This window comes from Eretmochelys imbricata, chromosome 7 (assembly GCF_965152235.1).
Source record: "Eretmochelys imbricata isolate rEreImb1 chromosome 7, rEreImb1.hap1, whole genome shotgun sequence".
NCBI lineage: Eukaryota > Metazoa > Chordata > Testudines > Cheloniidae > Eretmochelys > Eretmochelys imbricata.
This window is the reverse complement of record NC_135578.1, coordinates 106,984,027-107,002,533: the sequence shown is the minus strand read 5'-3', so window position 1 is coordinate 107,002,533 and position 18,507 is coordinate 106,984,027. Positions and strand designations below refer to the sequence as shown.

General features: G+C 38.1%; 1 protein-coding gene across 3 annotated transcripts in view; it reads right to left on the bottom strand.

Moving 5' to 3' along the window:
• ATE1 (arginyltransferase 1) overlaps window positions 1-18,507 on the bottom strand; it is a 182,397-nt gene that overhangs the window by 36,967 nt on the left and 126,923 nt on the right. For all 3 annotated transcript variants that reach the window (XM_077823002.1, XM_077823001.1, XM_077823000.1), the window contains one exon: window positions 1,919-2,039. In XM_077823002.1, coding sequence (XP_077679128.1) covers window positions 1,919-2,039 — 121 coding nt within the window. The remainder of the gene's footprint in view (window positions 1-1,918; window positions 2,040-18,507) is intronic.

Genomic DNA, 18,507 nt, shown 5'->3' with positions numbered 1-18,507 from the left:
AGGCCCAGAATCGGCATTCCACAGCATGAGTCTGCCCCATTGCCACCAGGATGTCCAAATTGCCAGGGCCCGTGCTTTGAGAAAAGTCTGTGTCCATGTCCTCATCACTATCGTCACCGTGCTGCTGTCACTTTCTCGCCTGCTTTTGCAGGTTCTGGTTCTGAACATACTGCAGGATAATGCACGAGGTGTTTACAATGCTCATAACTGCCGCAGTGATCTGAGCGGGCTCCATGCTTGCCGTGGTATGGCGACTGCAGGTGAGCAGAGTTGCAGCGGAAGTGGTGGCTGACAATGGATGCCATGAGAATAGACATTTATAGAGAATGACGAGAGGACCTGTGAGGTGGATTCATGAGAGCAGGAGAGCAGAGTTGTAGTGGAAGTGGTGGAGGATGACTATTAGCACCGCGCACATTTCCCGAGGGAGAACACATGTACCCAGGAGCCCATGACAGACAACATGGAGAAATTCGCTCTTGGAACAATAGCAGCAGAGCAGAGTTGCAGCAGAAGCTGTGTATGATGACAGTCAGCAGTCCTATTGCACTGTCTGCTGCCAGCAGCACCCGGGACACAACAGCGGCGGTGTCGGCGAGCTGAGCTGAGCTGAGCGGGCTGCACGCTTGCCGCGGTATGGCGTCTGCGTGGAAAAAAGGCGCAAAAGGATTGTCTGCCGTTGCTTTCACGGAGGGAGGGGGGACTGACAACATGTACCCAAAACCACCCACAAGAATGTTTTTGCCCCATCAGGCATTGCGAGCTTATCCCAGAATTCCAAGGGACGGGGGAGACTGCGGGAACTGTGGGATAGCTACCTACAGTGCACCGCTCCGTAAGTCCATGCTAGCCACGGTAGTGAGGACGCACTCCACCGACTTAATGCACTTAGTGTGGACATATGCAATCGACTAAATAAAATGATTTCTAAAAATCGACTTCTATAATATCGACCTAATTTTGTAGGGTAGACATACCCTAATGGTTTTACATCTTTGAATGGTACAATGGTCGGTGACCTCATAGCGTGGGGATATGAAGAGACAGCTTTGTGGTGAAAAAGAAAGGTATTCAGCACCTCATTTTAAACTATTTTTAAAATGAGGTCTCCCAAAGACATGCAGTGCTGGCTTCCTGTCCTTGTGCCACCTCTCTCATGCATGTGCTATCCAGTGCTATAATACTCCTACAGAACCTTTCCGGAGCATTGAGTTGGCCTACAGGAGAGGTACATCTTTTTTATTCTATTATGTTGTTTTTAATCTTTTTTATCATTTTGCATTCTAAACTGTGATGATTTTGATCAGAACAGCACATGCTGGTGAATCACTGTGTGAAAGAAGCAATCCAGACACTAAGAGGTAAAACAAGGTGAAGTCAAGATTAGTCATATGCACAACGCTCCTCTTATCTTCACTATTTGAGGTATTCATCACATAATCCCCTACAGGTACTGAAACTTTTTTGTTAATAAACGCATTTGGAGATCCCTTTTAATTCAATTTTGGTACTCTTTTCAGCTTAAGATATTTATCCTGACTTCTTTCCTTTCTCTTTATTTAAATATTTGTATCAGACTGAAGTCTAAAGAAGGAAAAGACTGGTCATTTAGCTCATCAAATGGACTGAATAAATAATGTATATGTTCACATAAAGCCATTAGGAAATATTCACTTTAAATTACATATATTCTATGGAATGTATTATACACTGAAACCTTTTCATTTTCATCAATTGCATACTGTTAATAGACAGCTGAAGACATGCTCTCTATTTGCTATGATTACTGGAAGTGCTTTTTTGATGTTTATAAAAATAGATATAAGGCTTTATGGAAATCTTATTAGCAGATGATGACAGTGATAGATATTGTAAAAATAAGTTAGACAATTTGGCCTACCTTTTATTATAAACCTACCTGCTTTTAAGTCCTGGTTGAAGCGACAATACTTAGAGTGCTCAAGTGTAGGTAGACACTGCTCAATGGGTACCCAGACATATGTCTCTGGACACAATAAGTCAGATGGCCTATACTGACCCTATGAAGAAGAATGAAAAAAAGAATAGACATATCAGTTACATAACAACATGCCAGCTAAAAGACTCCAGAGTTCACTATGTGCAAGGAATGGTTTTAATCAAGACTAAACAAAATGATCCAGAAACAACTTCACCATAAACATTAAGTGACCCTGTTAGTGATTTCTGCACCATCTCAGAAACACAAGCTTGACTTGGGTATCTTTTAAAAAAAAGTTTCTCAAATTAATATATTAATATATTTTATGGTGTCCACAATGAATACTCAAGTCTTGCTTCTTTGAACTCTAAACTCAGTTATTACCTACAGTCTTGCTGAGTTGGTGCTGACAATAAAAAATTCAGCACTACAAAAGCAGTTTGTTTGAAATGTTGTTCATTCGAAACACAAAAAGAACAGTATGACCCACCATTAAGGCAGCAAACTGTTTTTATTGTGTTAGTGATGAATAATTTGTTCTACGCCCTTTAATGAAATATTAAAATACAAAAGAAGAAATGGAACATTTTTGTTAATTCAATATACAAGTCATTCCAAGAATATCATGAGTAGCATTAGGAAAGCCCCAGAGATAGAATTTTTGTTAAAAGGATAATCTTCCCAAGATAAGGTGTTTCTAGAAATGAAAAAACAACTAAAATATTCCTTATCCCAGCAGTTAAAGAAAATTATCACCTCAGCAATAATTTGTCACTCTAATCAGTCAATTCACCCCGTTTAAAACAAGTTTGATCTTTGAGCTGTTAATTACTTTGAAACCCCACCTTTGACCTGTTATTCATTTTAGTCACTCCCCCCATTGAACCTCCATACACAGTTCAAGAAATGTGGTGGCACTATCCAACATGACTAGTTTTCAAACAGAAAACATGTATCACGTTACAAAAACAAGGGCTATGCTATGAAAAGTAAAAAAACTAAGAACAAATTCGAGCGACATAGGGTCTGAAACCCTCTGCTCGTGAGCAGAATTATGACAAATCACACTGAATGTAGCAGAGTCAGAAGCCTGCATCTCAAACAGTTTCAGCCACTTCTTTAAACAGTTCATTTTGCGTAATAAAAAAGGCAATCAGTTGATGTTCATCTTCTACTGCCAAAAAATTCTCTTGAAAAAAGTTGACGCTAAAGAGCTGATAGAAGATCTGAAAAAGGGTTTAAATTGTTATTGCGGCTATACTTCAATGACAAAAATGTCCTTGAAACCATCTCATTCACAGAATTAAATTAATCAGTGTTCTGTTCTTCCACTTGAATACTCAAATCTTTATGCAGTGGCACATTTGATCTTGAAGAATTAGAAGAAATAAATTTTCTGAATTTTTTGAGACAAGCATAAATCCTCTCTCCTGCTACTAAACTCTCGACAATATTTAGATGATCTGGTTTTATTATTTTCAATTAATTGCTTCCTGCCAATTACTTCAACTTCAGGCATGCTAAGTCAGAAATTCATACACTGATGTCATACAATTAAAATACTAACCACCCATTTACAGTACTGATCAGCAGCTTTCATACTTATTACAGTTAGAATGAGAAAACCACCTAGTAATTGCAATACTAAGACTGATCACTGAAAAAATAAGATTAACTAATCAGTTTTACACAGAACCACATCCAGGCTACATTCCTGAAGATTCTAGCAAGCGAAGCCCTTCTAACGGTTCCCAGCTCCATTCACTCCATCCTTCCACTTCAAATGATAGTTCATTCTGCTCACTAGCAATGCCTCTCTTTCCATCAATGACTCCAATTTGCAGGTTGTTTTTTTTAAGGCTTCTGTATAATCAATACCTTTTGTTGGATTAAACTGATTACTTTGCATTTACAGACAACCAGGAAGTTTTCATTTAGAGTAGCCTTCCGTATACAGTGTTTGCTTAAAACACGCAATAAAACATTTACTTTAAAAACTCTCTATCTGACCTTGATTTTCTCATTTGAAAATCATTCAGGATCAGTTTGTAACTATTGCTGTTTTACGAAAAGCAAATTTCTACTTTAAGTTAAAACAATATTCCTCAACTCCAAGTATAAGCTTAAACCTCATGGCTTTAGAACATTCTCGTCTAAGCCAAAGACTAGAAATTGCTTTATTAAATAAACCACTCTTAAATGTTATGCTTTCTAAACAGAGCTGTTGAATGAAACGTTAGTGTAACACTTACGGCACAATTTAAGTCACCATTACCCCAACGAAACAATTTGGGGATTTGGAAACCAGTTTGTCTTTTCAGCTAGATTGAGTAAAAACCTGTTTGTATTACAAGTGTAATTATTTATGGATTCAAATGGTCAAGAGTGGACAGATATTTTAGTAACCATCTCTGAGAGCTGTTTTCCAACCTAAACAATGGGATAAGGCAATTTAACTCTTGCTCAGCCTCTTGCATACTGTACTTTCATCTACATAAGCAAGGAAAGCTTGGTCACTCATCTTAACTCAATTTTCCCTAAAATGAGTTTACACTGGGTTTGAAAATATATTGAGTTTAAAGTTCTGAGTTTTGAAAATTAAATAAATGTGCAGCCCTCTGAAAAATTACATGGATTAATTGTGAAATTCTGTGTGTTCTGAGGTGAAGCTTTAGGTATAAAATTAACTAGAGTCAAGTATTAACTGGCAGATTCTAAACCAAAGGAAAGACCAAAGAAATGGCTACCTCAAGCACTGCCTGTAACAAGTACAAAAGCAGAAGTCCAAGATGTTTTTAAGAATGGATAGTGATATCTAACTGTGAAAAAACACCACTTTCAAGGAATAAAGTGGAGCCTCAAATTAAAATTAACTCTATCCCTGGCAAATCCACAAACCTTCATTACACATGGAACATTTTTGTCATAAGATTTACGATTAAAATGCAATCTAATTTAGAGCTATCACAGCTTCGAAACAAAAAAACCCCAGGAACTCATAATTTCAGTGATATAGCCCCAAACCCAATTCTTTACATAAAAGTAAAGTAGACATTTGAGAAAATTTCAAAGTTGACTTGAGTAGTTAGTTTGACAACTCTCATTAAAACTCTCATTTTTAAAATGGAAGTTCTGTCTCTAAATTCATATTGGCTTTCTATTTATATTGTGCCATTAAAACTCACTGCAGCATGAAAAAAGTTATATGCGTGAGTCATACTAATAGATGTAAAATATCTACATTCCCTCATACCATGGTGGAAATTTACAACATATACAAAGGATTTTTTCAATATAAACTCATAGGAAATCTTACATCCTTCAGTGAGTATATATTATCAGAGAGGAGGAAAACATAATGCAGTCCTTGGAATCATTCAGTTGGGCCCTTTATACTTTCTCCTGGGTCGTCACCTGAAAGTTTTCATCATGATCTTTGACAGGAAAGGACCTGAATTACTAATACCGAAGACAAAAGAAGTGTGCATATAGAAAGGAGTGAAATCATCCCAACTCACTTCTATGGTGTTTGACATTTATGAATTAATTACAATATTCATCTTTTTTAGATTTAGACCTAATCTCAATATATATGTACAGTTTTCACTACACTGTAATCTACCATAGCTAGAAACAAGTGCCCTCTAATATTAGAAAGGGGGGATGGAGCATATGCTGGTCAACTGGCAATTTATGAGATACTGGAGCTTATGCCTGTCCTTGTCCCAGGACTAAACATTGCCTGTTCTGAACCTCGAGCCATTAAATTTTTGTGGGGAAATTCCACATGGGGAGGAGGAGGAACGAAGAGAAGCAAATGGCTCTCTGGCAAGTTGCTTTATGTTTCCTGCCTCCAAATATTTAGAATCTTAGCAATAGTCATGCTGGAGATGGATAGAGTGCAGATGAGGTGGTCACGGTAGGCTGAGTTTATCACATGGATATCACTTGAAATATAAATGTATGTAGAGTGAAAACTATACCAGTACCCAAGCCTCTTAGGTAATCTCCGCTCTGTTTTCAAGTATCCCCAAACATTACATACACGTTTTTTCCTCCCTTTTTTAAATGCTGTGGTTCACTCTAACTACCTAAATCCAAATTCTGCAATGTCATCAAGAGGGAGAAGCTGTGTGTGTGTTCCTCAGAGTAACTTGGATAACTCTGTTATATTAATTTAATTTTCAAAAACTACAGGAAAGCTACAGAATGCACATAGCAGGAGATTTTATGGAAGTCTACAACCACTTTATAACACATTAGAACAATACCGCTGTATTTTAGATATAACCCTAAGACTTTTTTTTTAAAACAAAAAAACAACTTACAGGCAATATAATTTGATTCACCATAAATAATTTAAACAGCTAAATGAGAAGATACGATATGCTTCATACATTCCCATTTTACTGTAGAAAACATAAGTATCTAGCCAGGGTTTCATTTGTGTATTTTAGCAACCTTTCCATAAACAATCACTGGCAAACACTCAGATTTCATTTTTCCTTTCTAAGAAAAATATCAAAGTGTACAATCAATATCACAAAGAAGCAGTTCTGGAAATATTAAAAATATACCCAGAAAGTCCAGAAGAAATGAGCATGCTGTCTCAAGAGGAAAAAAACCTTTGCACAGGTAGTCTCATTTAGGTTCATCACAGCAGTGTAACTGAAGATTTCCAAAACAACTGCCCAAAAAGATTCATCTTTGGATTCAAATTAAAGAATAAAATTTCATTTGACCTATGGCATAAATAAATTTTGTCCTAATAACCTAAAATCCTGTGCTCTTATGGTACTGTAGTTACGGTAGTGACCATCTTGAGGATTCTTAAATATAAGACGACTTCCATTAGAAAAAACTACATCGCCTCATAGACCACCTCGAACTCTAAGCACTTGAGCTCCAGTGCCACCTGCTGAGGACTCATCTTCTCAATCGAGAAAGCGTGCCTAGCGGAAAATATTTTGCAGATAATAGGATGCTGCACTTTTTAAAAGAATGTGTAAATAGTGGGTTTAATAGATCTGGAAATTATAGTATAATGGAATTGCCTTCTCATAGATTCTAAATCCAGTGCTCAAGTTATTTATCTGCTAAGGCTAGATTTTCTTTTCCAGGGATTTGCAAAAACCAGTTTTGTTGAGACAACAAAATGTCAGTACATTTTGGGTTGGGATTTGCAAAAACTCCATAAGAAGTTGTTTTAATTTCTACTGTAGATAAGATGAACATCACATCGGTAAACCTTATCTAAAATCCTATACCTTCCAAGTACCAAAAATAAAATGAGTGTCTTCATAAAAATCAGTGCACACATCTTGACAATTGATTTGTTTTTTTAAAAAAAAGATACTGAAAACAATCATCACTGAAAGATTTCTCTGAGACTGATGTTTCTTTCTAAAAGGCTAATTTACTGCCATGTAAACACGGACTTATTTCTTTTACAAAAATAAGGCATGCTCTATTTTTATTTTCACTAGTGGGCTTTTTTCCTTCTTATATTTAATATAAAAAGAGAAAAAAATCTTTAATATGACATTCAGGATATTATTAAGCATTCTTGGATATTAATTGTAAACTTCTGGAGACAACTTGGCAGACTTACAAGAAAACTTAAATTAACAATTCACACCATGCCATTTTTTGTTTTACAGTTTCCAAATCAAAGTCATCAGAAGCTTCTCTGAACTTTTGTCCCAGAGCAAGAGCAAAGGTTTTAATGAGACTTCAGTCTGGAGATTACTTTTTAAATACTTTGAAAAATCTGAGGGATTTGGTGAGCATTTGAGATGAAATCATCAGCATAGTTTGTTTTTACAGTTTAAGTCAAATTTAAAATGTAAAAGCACAAAAGAAAGATAATAGTCTCAAAAACAAAGAGGATTAAGTACCAGTAGCATTGAACAAACAAGAAAGAAAGGTTAAACATACATTTAATTCTTATATCAGGTAAAGTTTACATCTGTATTTTATTTTTCCCACAATAAACCCATTGATCTTTTATTAAAAGTGAATTAAGGCAGCCTTCATCTCAGTTTCCAGCCAGCTGCTTAAAGAGAAGCTCTAACACTACATAAACAAAACAACCCAAATTATCAACAGCAATCCATTAGGGCTAGGCAGCACATCATGAGAAAAAGTAAGTCAGCCTTAAAGGTTTATTAAATTCAGGCTTTTCATTGAAAGACAATACCAATGGAATCCCATCAGCAAAAAATTACAGCAGACCCTTGCTCCCTGATTTCATTACATAAACAAAGATAGACTTTATTGACCCCCAAGAGAGCGCTTTACAAGTAACTCTAGCTACTCTGTTTTCACAAACTGTGTTTGGTCTGTGCTACACTGAGTCAGTGAGGTGAGCCAGAACTAGCAGAGAAAGAGCTAAACATCTGAATCCATTTGTACTTCTAACATTCAGAAATCACTCTTATGTATTCCATGTGTCAACAGGTGAGCCTAAAAGACTTAAAAAATGAAGAACTCTCTTGCCCAATATATTGCTCAAATATTTTTTTAAAATATCCAATAATATTAATATACAATCAAACTTCAATTCTAAGTAGAGCTGGTTGGAAATTTTCCAGCAGAATATTTTTCTGTCAGAAAACGTTGCTTTGTCGACAGCTAAATATTTCAAGGAACATACCACTTGTGATGAAAATTGATTTTGAAACTAAGTTTGAAAAAAGCATTTTTGACATTTTTGGAACAGAACATTTAGATTTTTTGTTTGAGTTTATTTTTATATAATATAAAATGTAAAGAATAAATTGAAAAAAAAAGTTTCATTTGATTAGCACAAACCCCCAATTTTTTTTTCCTCCCAGTATTTCAGTTCACTGGAAATATTTAATTTTTTTATGTCCTTGTTCTGGAACAGAAGAAATTTCAAAAATATTGAAACTCTACCTATCCCACACACAGTTCTAATTGTAAAGTAGCGTTTTTAGTTTTATACACATATATTTCTGTGCATACATAAAACCACACATTTGTTAATTTACCTCCTTTGGAGTAAATTACAGAATAAAAAGGAATTAATCTGCAAACAGACAATTTGTAGAGCACATAGCATAATCTGGATGCAAATAATAAAAAAAGTCTTAAATTATTTTAGCACATCTTGCTCTCTACAACACACTGTGAATAAGTACTTTTTATGTAATCTTCAAAATATATTAACAACCACGCGATCGAGATTTTCCAGGACATGAATACAATATTCTTGGAAGTTTAACTGCACTTTCGGTATTAAGACACACTCCTAGGGCATGAGAGACAGTTCGTGGCACCTCTTGCTTTTTTATGCACATGGGATGTTACTTGCACACCTCTTTTTTGTGCTCAAGAAGTTTAAAATCAAAATTCAAGGAGAAACCCCTTTCCACCCAGCAGTAGGTTTTCTGTACTTTGTGTACATTTTATTAACTGTGATATCGTTAAAAAGAAAAGGCGGACTTGTGGCACCATAGAGACTAACAAATTTATCCTCCTTTTCTTTTTGCAGATACAGACTAACACGGCTGCTACTCTGAAACCTGTGATATTATTGTTGTCTAGTCTTTGCAAGGAAAGGTTTAGCAGCAACCGAGGATAATGTAAAGACTGATGTAGCTATTGCTGTTTCTTGTACACAGAAAAGATATTCAATAAATGTTTTTTCTCACTCTTTTTATTTCCTCAAGTTATGAAACATACACAGCCTTTAAAGTTGCACTTCAAAACACACACAGAATGATGGTGCACCAATTACTTCTATGTGACCTAGTTAGTAACAGTACTTTAGATATTGCTAATGATCTATAAACACTTTACGTTTGATACTTTAAATTACTCTGATGATACCAACTTATGTTTATTCTTTAGTCAAGCTAATTTTTTCTGCTATTAGCTACCCTATTCTATTTAAAGATCTAGAGTTTCCACGATCTTTAGCATTGACTAACCAAATTTTCAACAACTTTCTACTGTCAGTCACTAATATATTAATAAACATTAGACAATAATTTAACTTGGCTTTCATCCTTTCTAAAGAGCAACTAGTAATGAAAGCTGTTTCCTATCCATGCAAGTTTTTAATATGTATCAGGAGTTTGACCCTTACCCTGTTGCATATAATTTGCTTGGCTTTTCAAAAAGTTTGTGATAAGGTTCCTCAAGACATTTAAGGTAAACAACATACACCAGGTTACATGTATCTATCTGTTTAAGATTTTTAAATTAACTCAAAGTGCAGAGATTAAATTTCAGTTCTAGAAATGAAAACAGGCTCAGTCTCAACATTAATTTCTTAGCAAAATGTGTGCACATAGTTATTGACCAAAACTCATCTCCTTCATGGGAATTGTCGATTGTTAAATTTACATAATAAAAAAGAAACCTCATCCAAATTTCCCGATCATTTTGGTTTATTTTTAGCTTTTTTTTCCTGCAGAGTCACTCTATCTCTGAATTCGTTGTGAGTATGTCTCCCATCTGCTGCCTGCCCCTCAAGACCAGGGCCATATTTATGGGTATGGGGGTCGCCAAGCTTGGAATGCTGTTTTTGTTGTTAGCAACAAAAGGGTAAACAAAATGTTTTAAAAGTATTCCGTATGTGGATTCATTTTTCACTAACTTCCTGGAATGTTCTGGGGGACCTTTCTAGAATCTCATGGACCCTTCCAGACTTTCTCAAAAACTACATTTTCCTTGAACCTCTTACAATGTTGTCAACCATGCCTCATGATTATGTAAGGGGCACGGTGTCTCCAGTCAGGAACTCACTATAGGAAGCGAAAACCTCAATTGTAATCTAGTTTGCAGAAAGGGGAAAATTTGATGGGAAAATATCTGAAACAGAACAACACAGACTGGGCTCTAGGCAGTAGCAATCATCCCAGTGCAGAAGAAATTGAGGAACAAAGTGTAAAATGATGGAAGTCCTATTATGAAAAGATGAGGAATGGAAATGTGAGGAAAGTGATGGAGAAAAGTCCACATTTCCTGGTGGCATAAAAGGAGAGTGATGATAAAGAAGCATGTGGCTCACATAGAAAGGAGAATGACGACAAAAAAAAATCTAGTTTACGTGAAAAGGAGAGAAATGATAAAGAAGAATCAGCCTCGTATGAGGACAGAAACAGCAGTGAGAAAACTGCATACCACAAATCAGTACATCAGAGCCTGCTTTATGTCATAAAACTTAGCTTGAGACTCTGAAGTAACATAGAATCATAGAATCACAGAAGATTATGGTTGGAAGAGATCTCAGGAGGTCATCTAGTCCCAACTGCTGCTCAAGGCAGGACCAACCCCAGCTAAATCATCCTAGCCAGTGCTTTGTCAAGCTGGGCCTTAAAAACCTCTATGGATGGAGATTCCACCACCTCTCTAGGTAACCCATTCCAGTGCTTCACCACCCTCCTAGTGAAATAGTTTTTCCTAATATCCAACCTAGACCTCCCCCACTGCTCCTTGTTCTGTCATCTCCCACCACTGAGAACAGCCTAGCTCCATCCTCTTTGGAGCCCCCCTTCAGGTAGTTGAAGGCTGCTATCAAATCTCCTCCCCCACCCCACTTTTCTCTTCTGCGGACTAAATAATCCCAGTTCCCTCAGCCTCGCCTCATAAATCATATGCCCCAGCCCTCTAATAATTTCCGTTGCCCTCCACTGGGACTCTCTCTAATTTGTCCACATCATTTCTATAGTGGGCCCCCCAAAACTGGAAGCAGTACTTCAGATCTGGCCTCACCAGTGCTGAATAGAGGGGAATAATCACTTCCCTCAATCTGCTGACAATGCTCCTACTAATGCAGCCCAATATGCCGTTAGCCTTCTTGGCAACAAGGGCACACTGTTGACTCATATCCAGCTTCTCGTCCACTGTAATCCCCAGGTCATTTTCTGCAGAACTGCTGCTTTAGGCAGTCAGTCCCCACCAGCCTGTAGCAGTGCATGGGATTCTTCTGTCCTGCACTTGTCCTTGTTGAACCTCATCAGATTTCTTCTGGCCCAATCCTCCAATTTGTCTAGGTCACTCTGGACCCTATCTCTACCCTCGAGTGTATCCACCTCTCCCCCCAGCTTAGTGTCATCCATGAACTTGCTGAGGGTACAATCGATCCCATCATCCGCATCATTAATGAAGAAGTTGAACAAAACCAGCCCCAGGACCGAACGCTGGGGCACTCCTCTTGATACTGTCTGCCAACTAGACATCGAGCCGTTGATCACTACCCATTGAGCCTGACGATCTAGCCAGCTTTCTATCCACCTTATAGACAATTCATCCAATCCATACTTCTTTAATTTGCTGGCAAGTATACTGCGGGAGACCGTATCAAAGGCTTTGCTAAAGTAAAGGTATATCATGTCCATCCCTTTCCCAATATCCACAGAGCCAGTTATCTCATATAAGAAGGCAACCAGGTTGGTCAGGCATAACTTGCCCTTGGTGAATCCATGTTAACTGTTCCTGATCACCTTCCTCTCTATCTAGTGCTTCCAAATGATTCCTTGAGGACCTGCTCCATGATTTTACCAGGGACTGAGGTGAGGCTGACCGATCTGTAGTTCCCCGGATTCTCCTTCTTCCCCTTTTTAAAGATGGGCACTATATTTGCCTTTTTCCCATTGTCCAGGACCTCCCCCGATTGCCATGAGTTTTTAGAGATAGTGGCCAATGGCTCTGCAAACACATCAGCCAACTCCCTCAGCACCCTCGGATACATTGAATCCGGCCCATTGGACTTGTGCATGTCCAGGTTTTCTAAATAGTCCTTAACCTGTTCTTTCACCACTGAGGGCTGCTCACCTCCTCCCCATACTGTGCTGCCCATGAAAAGTCACCCAGCTATTTTACAGCATACTCCAAATGGATGGAGGTTGAGTCCAGGCTCAAGCTGAATAAATGCATTGATGCAGAAAACCAGCACATTATTAATGTAGAAATCCAGCATTGAAGGAATGTGCTCAAGGATCTGATATCAATTATCTTCCTCTTGCAAAGAATAATTTGGCTTTCCGGGGCTCATCAGATAAATTGTTCACTGAACATAATGGTAATTTCGTCGGTTTGGTAGAGTTCCTTGGGAAATATGACAATGCGACGTGTGAGCACCTACGTCGAGTAGTTTGTAAAGAAACTATGGACCATTACTGTTGCAAAACAATTGAAAATGAATTGATTGACCTTATGGCAAGGACTGTGCTTGATAACATATTGATGCGGCACAGCAAAGCAAACTATTACGCTGTAATAATGGACTGCACACCCGACATTAGTCACAGTGAAAAGATATAATTTACAATAAGATTTGCTGACGACGATGCTGGCTGTATCCAAGTAAAGGAACACTAACTGTTTCCACTCTGAGGAAGACTCTTCTAGAAAAGGTCTAGCAGAACTGTTTATGAACATTTTGAATGAAAATAAAATAAAGCTACATGACTGCCGTGGCCAATGCTACGGCAATGGCGTGAACATGAAGGGAAGAAACAGTGGCTCCCAGGCAAGGATCCCTATGCTGAATCCAGTAGCTTTCTACATGCCTTGCGGCTGCCATTCCCTCAATCTGGTTGTGTCAGATTCCGTATCTCTCCTCAGAGTACTGCAAAGAATATATATCCTTTTTTCAGCATCAACTATCAGATGGAAGATACTCACAGGCGTTAAAAATCTGACCATGAAGCCACTAAGTGATGCTCGCTGGGAGAGCCACATTGACAGCGTAAGTCCAGCAAGGTATCAAATGAGCAAGGTAGCACATCCTACGGCTTGTGCCGCTTCCCGCAGCCCCCATTGGCCTGGAGTGGCGAACTGTGGCCAGTGGGAGCCACGATCGGTCAAACCTATGGACGCGGCAGGTAAACAAACCGGCCCGACTTGCCAGGGGCTTACCCTGGCGGGCTGCGTGCCAAAGGTTGCCAATCCCTGCACTAGGAAAGGCAGTTCCTACAAGAAAGCTAAAGTAGGGAATCGTTGACATGTACCTTCATTTCCCCAACTATTTTCAATATATTTTTAGTCAATTTTTTTCTGAGCTCTCTCTCACTTTTTTCAAGGTTCCCTGAGTTATTTGGACACTCCTATCATCAGAAACTAAAAGAGTCACTGGCCTAACAGCTACTTTCAAATTGCTCTCTTTCATAAAAATAATCTGAACTATTGAATAGTTCTCAGTTTAGCTTTTACACTAGAAAATGAGATAAGTGTGTCCAAAAGATCCACAAAGTGTTGCAGGAAGGACCAGCTTGCACTTTGGAGGAGGGGGCATTTTGAAGTGACTTCTCTCCTTCAGCTGCATTTCTTCCTCTTCCATAACCACATTCACCCACTCCCACACAGAACATGAGATTAGCCAATTTTGTGTGCGTTTACGAGATGAAGTCCCAGCTGTGAACTGTTGAGAGTGTGACATCAGAAAGACCCAGCTAGCCAATCAATAGTGCTTCAGATAATCTGTGTCTTTAGCCATATTCTTAATATTAAACAGATCCCATTATCCTTACTGACAGCACCACATTAGTCAGTAAGATAATTCTGGATTTAAACTCAAAGTTAAGAGCAATCAGTATGTTCAAGAGACTGTTGCTTCATTATTATAAATAGCAGTCAGACCGTAGCGTTTGCAAAGCCTGCATTTCTGTCTGCTGTTTTATCAGCTTCTGGTGCCATAGCTCTGAAGGAAATATAATTTAATGCACTACACATATTCTGCTAACTATTTTCAAGTGTCCCTTTCCTCTCCAAGGCACGTTAACAAAAGCTTATTCCTCTTCCATTCACAAAGACTGGCAACTATGTGAAAGTTTGAACTGTTTGATCTAAGTGATTTTAGCTACTAGATTTGAAACATTATTGTTAACCAGATGTACCTATTTATTTGACTTTATTCTGAGAAAAAGGTATTTGTACCTCTTTAGGAATTATCTCATCACAACCAGGTTTGCATTGTCTCAGACTCGAATACATTAGATCCAAGATATAAATGGATTTAATACTGACCCTTTAGATTTATGCCTGACCATGATCCCAATATGTCATGGTTAGGCTGTTTTTATTATGGATACTTCAGCATAACTCTTAACCGAAATGGAAGGATAGCACAGGGAAAAAGACTAAGTGAGAACTAACCATTACCAATGTGTTCAGATGAATTAGACCACGGTAGTAAGTCTACAATTATAAAAGCAAGGAAATTCTGAGTTATGTCAAATCATGACAGTAGTTAAACTAAGTACTACTTTAGTCTAGTCTTCCTCCAAAATCTTTATATTGATGTGCATTCCAATAAAATGGAATGATTTTATTAAAGGCAAAATGGATTTTACCTAGAAAAATTAAACATACAGACTGAAGCAGAAGTTAAACAATAGTGTTACTTTTTTTAGGAAAAATCTGTACTACAGGGTGAGATTTTCAAAAGTGCTCAGCACTGGCCTAACTCAGCTCCCAATGAAGTTAGCAATAAAGCTCTCATTGACTTTACTTGGAACAGAATTAGAGCAATGCCTACCATATTTCTGAAAATCCAACTCATACAGCCCAACTTTCAGTACTTGTGTGTAAAAAAGGTGAACAGTTACAAAACTGAGCATTCCAGAGAGGTATCCTTATGTGTAAGCAGTCATTTAAACATCTAACTAGTAATTTACACATGCAAATACTATATTTGCATGTCTAATTATGGGAACTGAATGTGAAAATTAGACATGTCTGAACACATTTCTTCCAACTGGTCAAAAAAAGTAGGACTTCTACAGTGAACTGATTCTTTTTTGGGGAGAAATGAAAGGACAAACTAAGCAGATTTGTTCCTTGTGATGAAGGTACAATTCATAAAATAGCTATTAATGCTTTAAACAAGCATAAATGACCCAACCATCAGCTAAGTTTATACACATGTAGTAATTCCATAAAAATAGTTCTGTTCTAACATCCAGCAAAACTGCTTCTCGTACATACAAAAGCTTTTCTTGGTTGCTCTGCAAACTTAAGTTCCTCAATTCCACTTCAATCACATTAAAATCTCACCATAAAAACATATTCTTGATTGTCTCACACACCAATCCATGACCATTATCTGAATTAACCAATAGGGAGACATTTTAATCTATCACGGAAAAAATTTCTACTTTTGAAGCACAGTAGCAACAATTATCTACACTCCCTACTCAAGAGTATTAAAGTACTGCATATTAAGCCACACTGAGACACTGTGATCGTTTTCTGAAATGGCCTCTCTGTCAAATCTTCTGCAGGAAGGTTTCACCCAACATTTATTTCAATGAAGGTATTGATTGTATATCTATACATTTTGCCACAACAACAACATATCTCAAGGTAACACTACTACAGTCTAGCTATAACTTAAAAACAAATTATAAATGTATTTGTGATACCCCCAAAATGAATGTAAATAGGATATTGCAGAAATATTGTATCTCAATTATTCCACGATGACTGTTGAACATTTCATATAACAAAATGATTTTGCCAAGAGAAAGACAGAAAAGCCTACTTAATACAAAACTCTATTATGCATATAGACACTGATGTATAAATAAAAACATTGCAGTGGCTATCTCGGTCATTATAATCTGAAAGTTTAAATTGCTACATTTTTAAGGGTTCCAATTTGCTGGTAACTCTGAATTGAAATGAGCATAATATCATATATACAGCTACTTGATTCTTGACAAGAATTCCACCATAATGACAGTTTCTCTTCCCAAATATAGAACCAGCATAGATTCTAAGAACCTGGGGGAAATCTTGGAAAAAATATATTAATCTTTGCCCTTTACCTATATCACCTATACCATTTCAAAGCCCACATTTATCTCAATTCTCTGTATTAAAAAATAAAGGAATGGAGGGACCACTTATAAACAAATATACATATTACACACAAAAACTACGTTAAAAGAAAATTAAGGATGCAAAGTCAAGCACTCAAAAGTTAGTAAATGCCAGGAGGTTGCCAGTGCAGCCATAATTAGGCAACCTTGTACATATGGGTTATGATAGTCTATAACCACATGATCACATTTTTTCCATAGGACTCCTGCCTCATTCAGTGCACAAAACAAACAGCGGTTACTTAAAAAGCAACTATTAAATATTTTGTTTTCTCCTCGTCATTCAGTGGGTGGCTACATGCTTTATTTACTGAATGCTATCCAAACCTTGCTCTGAAGACAAAATTATTAATTTCCTCACAGGCTTTCCTATGGTGCTCATCACTGTGGTATCTGAGCATTTCACAAACAGGAATTAATTTGTCTTCACAGCAGCCCTGTGAGTTGAGGGAGTGGTACTATCCCAGTTTTACAGACAAGGCACTGAGGTCAAAAGTATCCATTGATTTTGGGAGACCAATTTGAGATTTTTCAGAGAACTTACATAGCACTAACTTCAGTTGCAGCATTTCTGAAAAATCAGACTGCACAGTGTCAAGTCAGGTACACAGACTGAGGAACACTGGGAAAAGTCTAGTTTAAGTAACTTGTCCTGCATCATGTAGGAACTCCATGGCAGAAGCAGGGATAGAATATAATTTTCCCAGGCAGCATTCAGCTGCCTTAATCTTCCTGTAATCCCCTGTCTCATTCACTATTCAAGTTCTTACACGAATTCTAACTTCTGCAACAAGTGAGGCAAGGTTCTACGGACAACAGCCTCGTTCGCTACACAACACTGATTTATCCCCAGAGCAGTGCACTGAATGAGGTAGGGGTCCTTTGGAAAAAAATAAGTAGGTGATCATGTAATTAAGGACTCTTGTCCCCATCTCTTCCCCTTCCCTGGACCCTCATCCCCATCCTCTACTTGTCATCCAGAGTCTCAGTCGCCACTCCTCAGGCTTTTCATCCCACTCCCCATCTTCTTGCCCAGCAAGTCCTGGTCTCTCATCTCTGAACTCCATGTCCCAGTCTCCCTCTGCATTACATCTCAGTTTCCTTGTCCAGACATTCCCAGTTCTCCTTCCTCATGGCTCTTTATTTTCTCTCTCTCACTTCCCAATATGAACCTGCAGTCGCTCCTCCCACCCACTGACTCCCAGTCCCAATCCCCCTCACATGGCTCTTTATTTAGTCTCCATGTTCGCCCCCCAACCCAGCTATCAGGCTTCTTGTCCAATTTCTTTGCCCACTCAGTTCCGGCTGTCCCCCCTGCATCCCAGCACCTCTCTCCTCTTCCCCCTGCTCCACTGGTTCCCAGTCCCAGTCATAGAATCATAGACTCATAGAATATCAGGGTTGGAAGGGACCCCTGAAGGTCATCTAGTCCAACCCCCTGCTCGAAGCAGGACCAATTCCCAGTTAAATCATCCCAGCCACGGCTTTGTCAAGCCTGACCTTAAAAACTTCCAAGGAAGGAGATTCCACCACCTCCCTAGGCAACGCATTCCAATGTTTCACCACCCTCTTAGTGAAAAAGTTTTTCCTAATATCCAATCTAAACCTCCCCCACTGCAACTTGAGACCATTACTCCTCGTTCTGTCATCTGCTACCATTGAGAACAGTCTAGAGCCATCCTCTTTGGAACC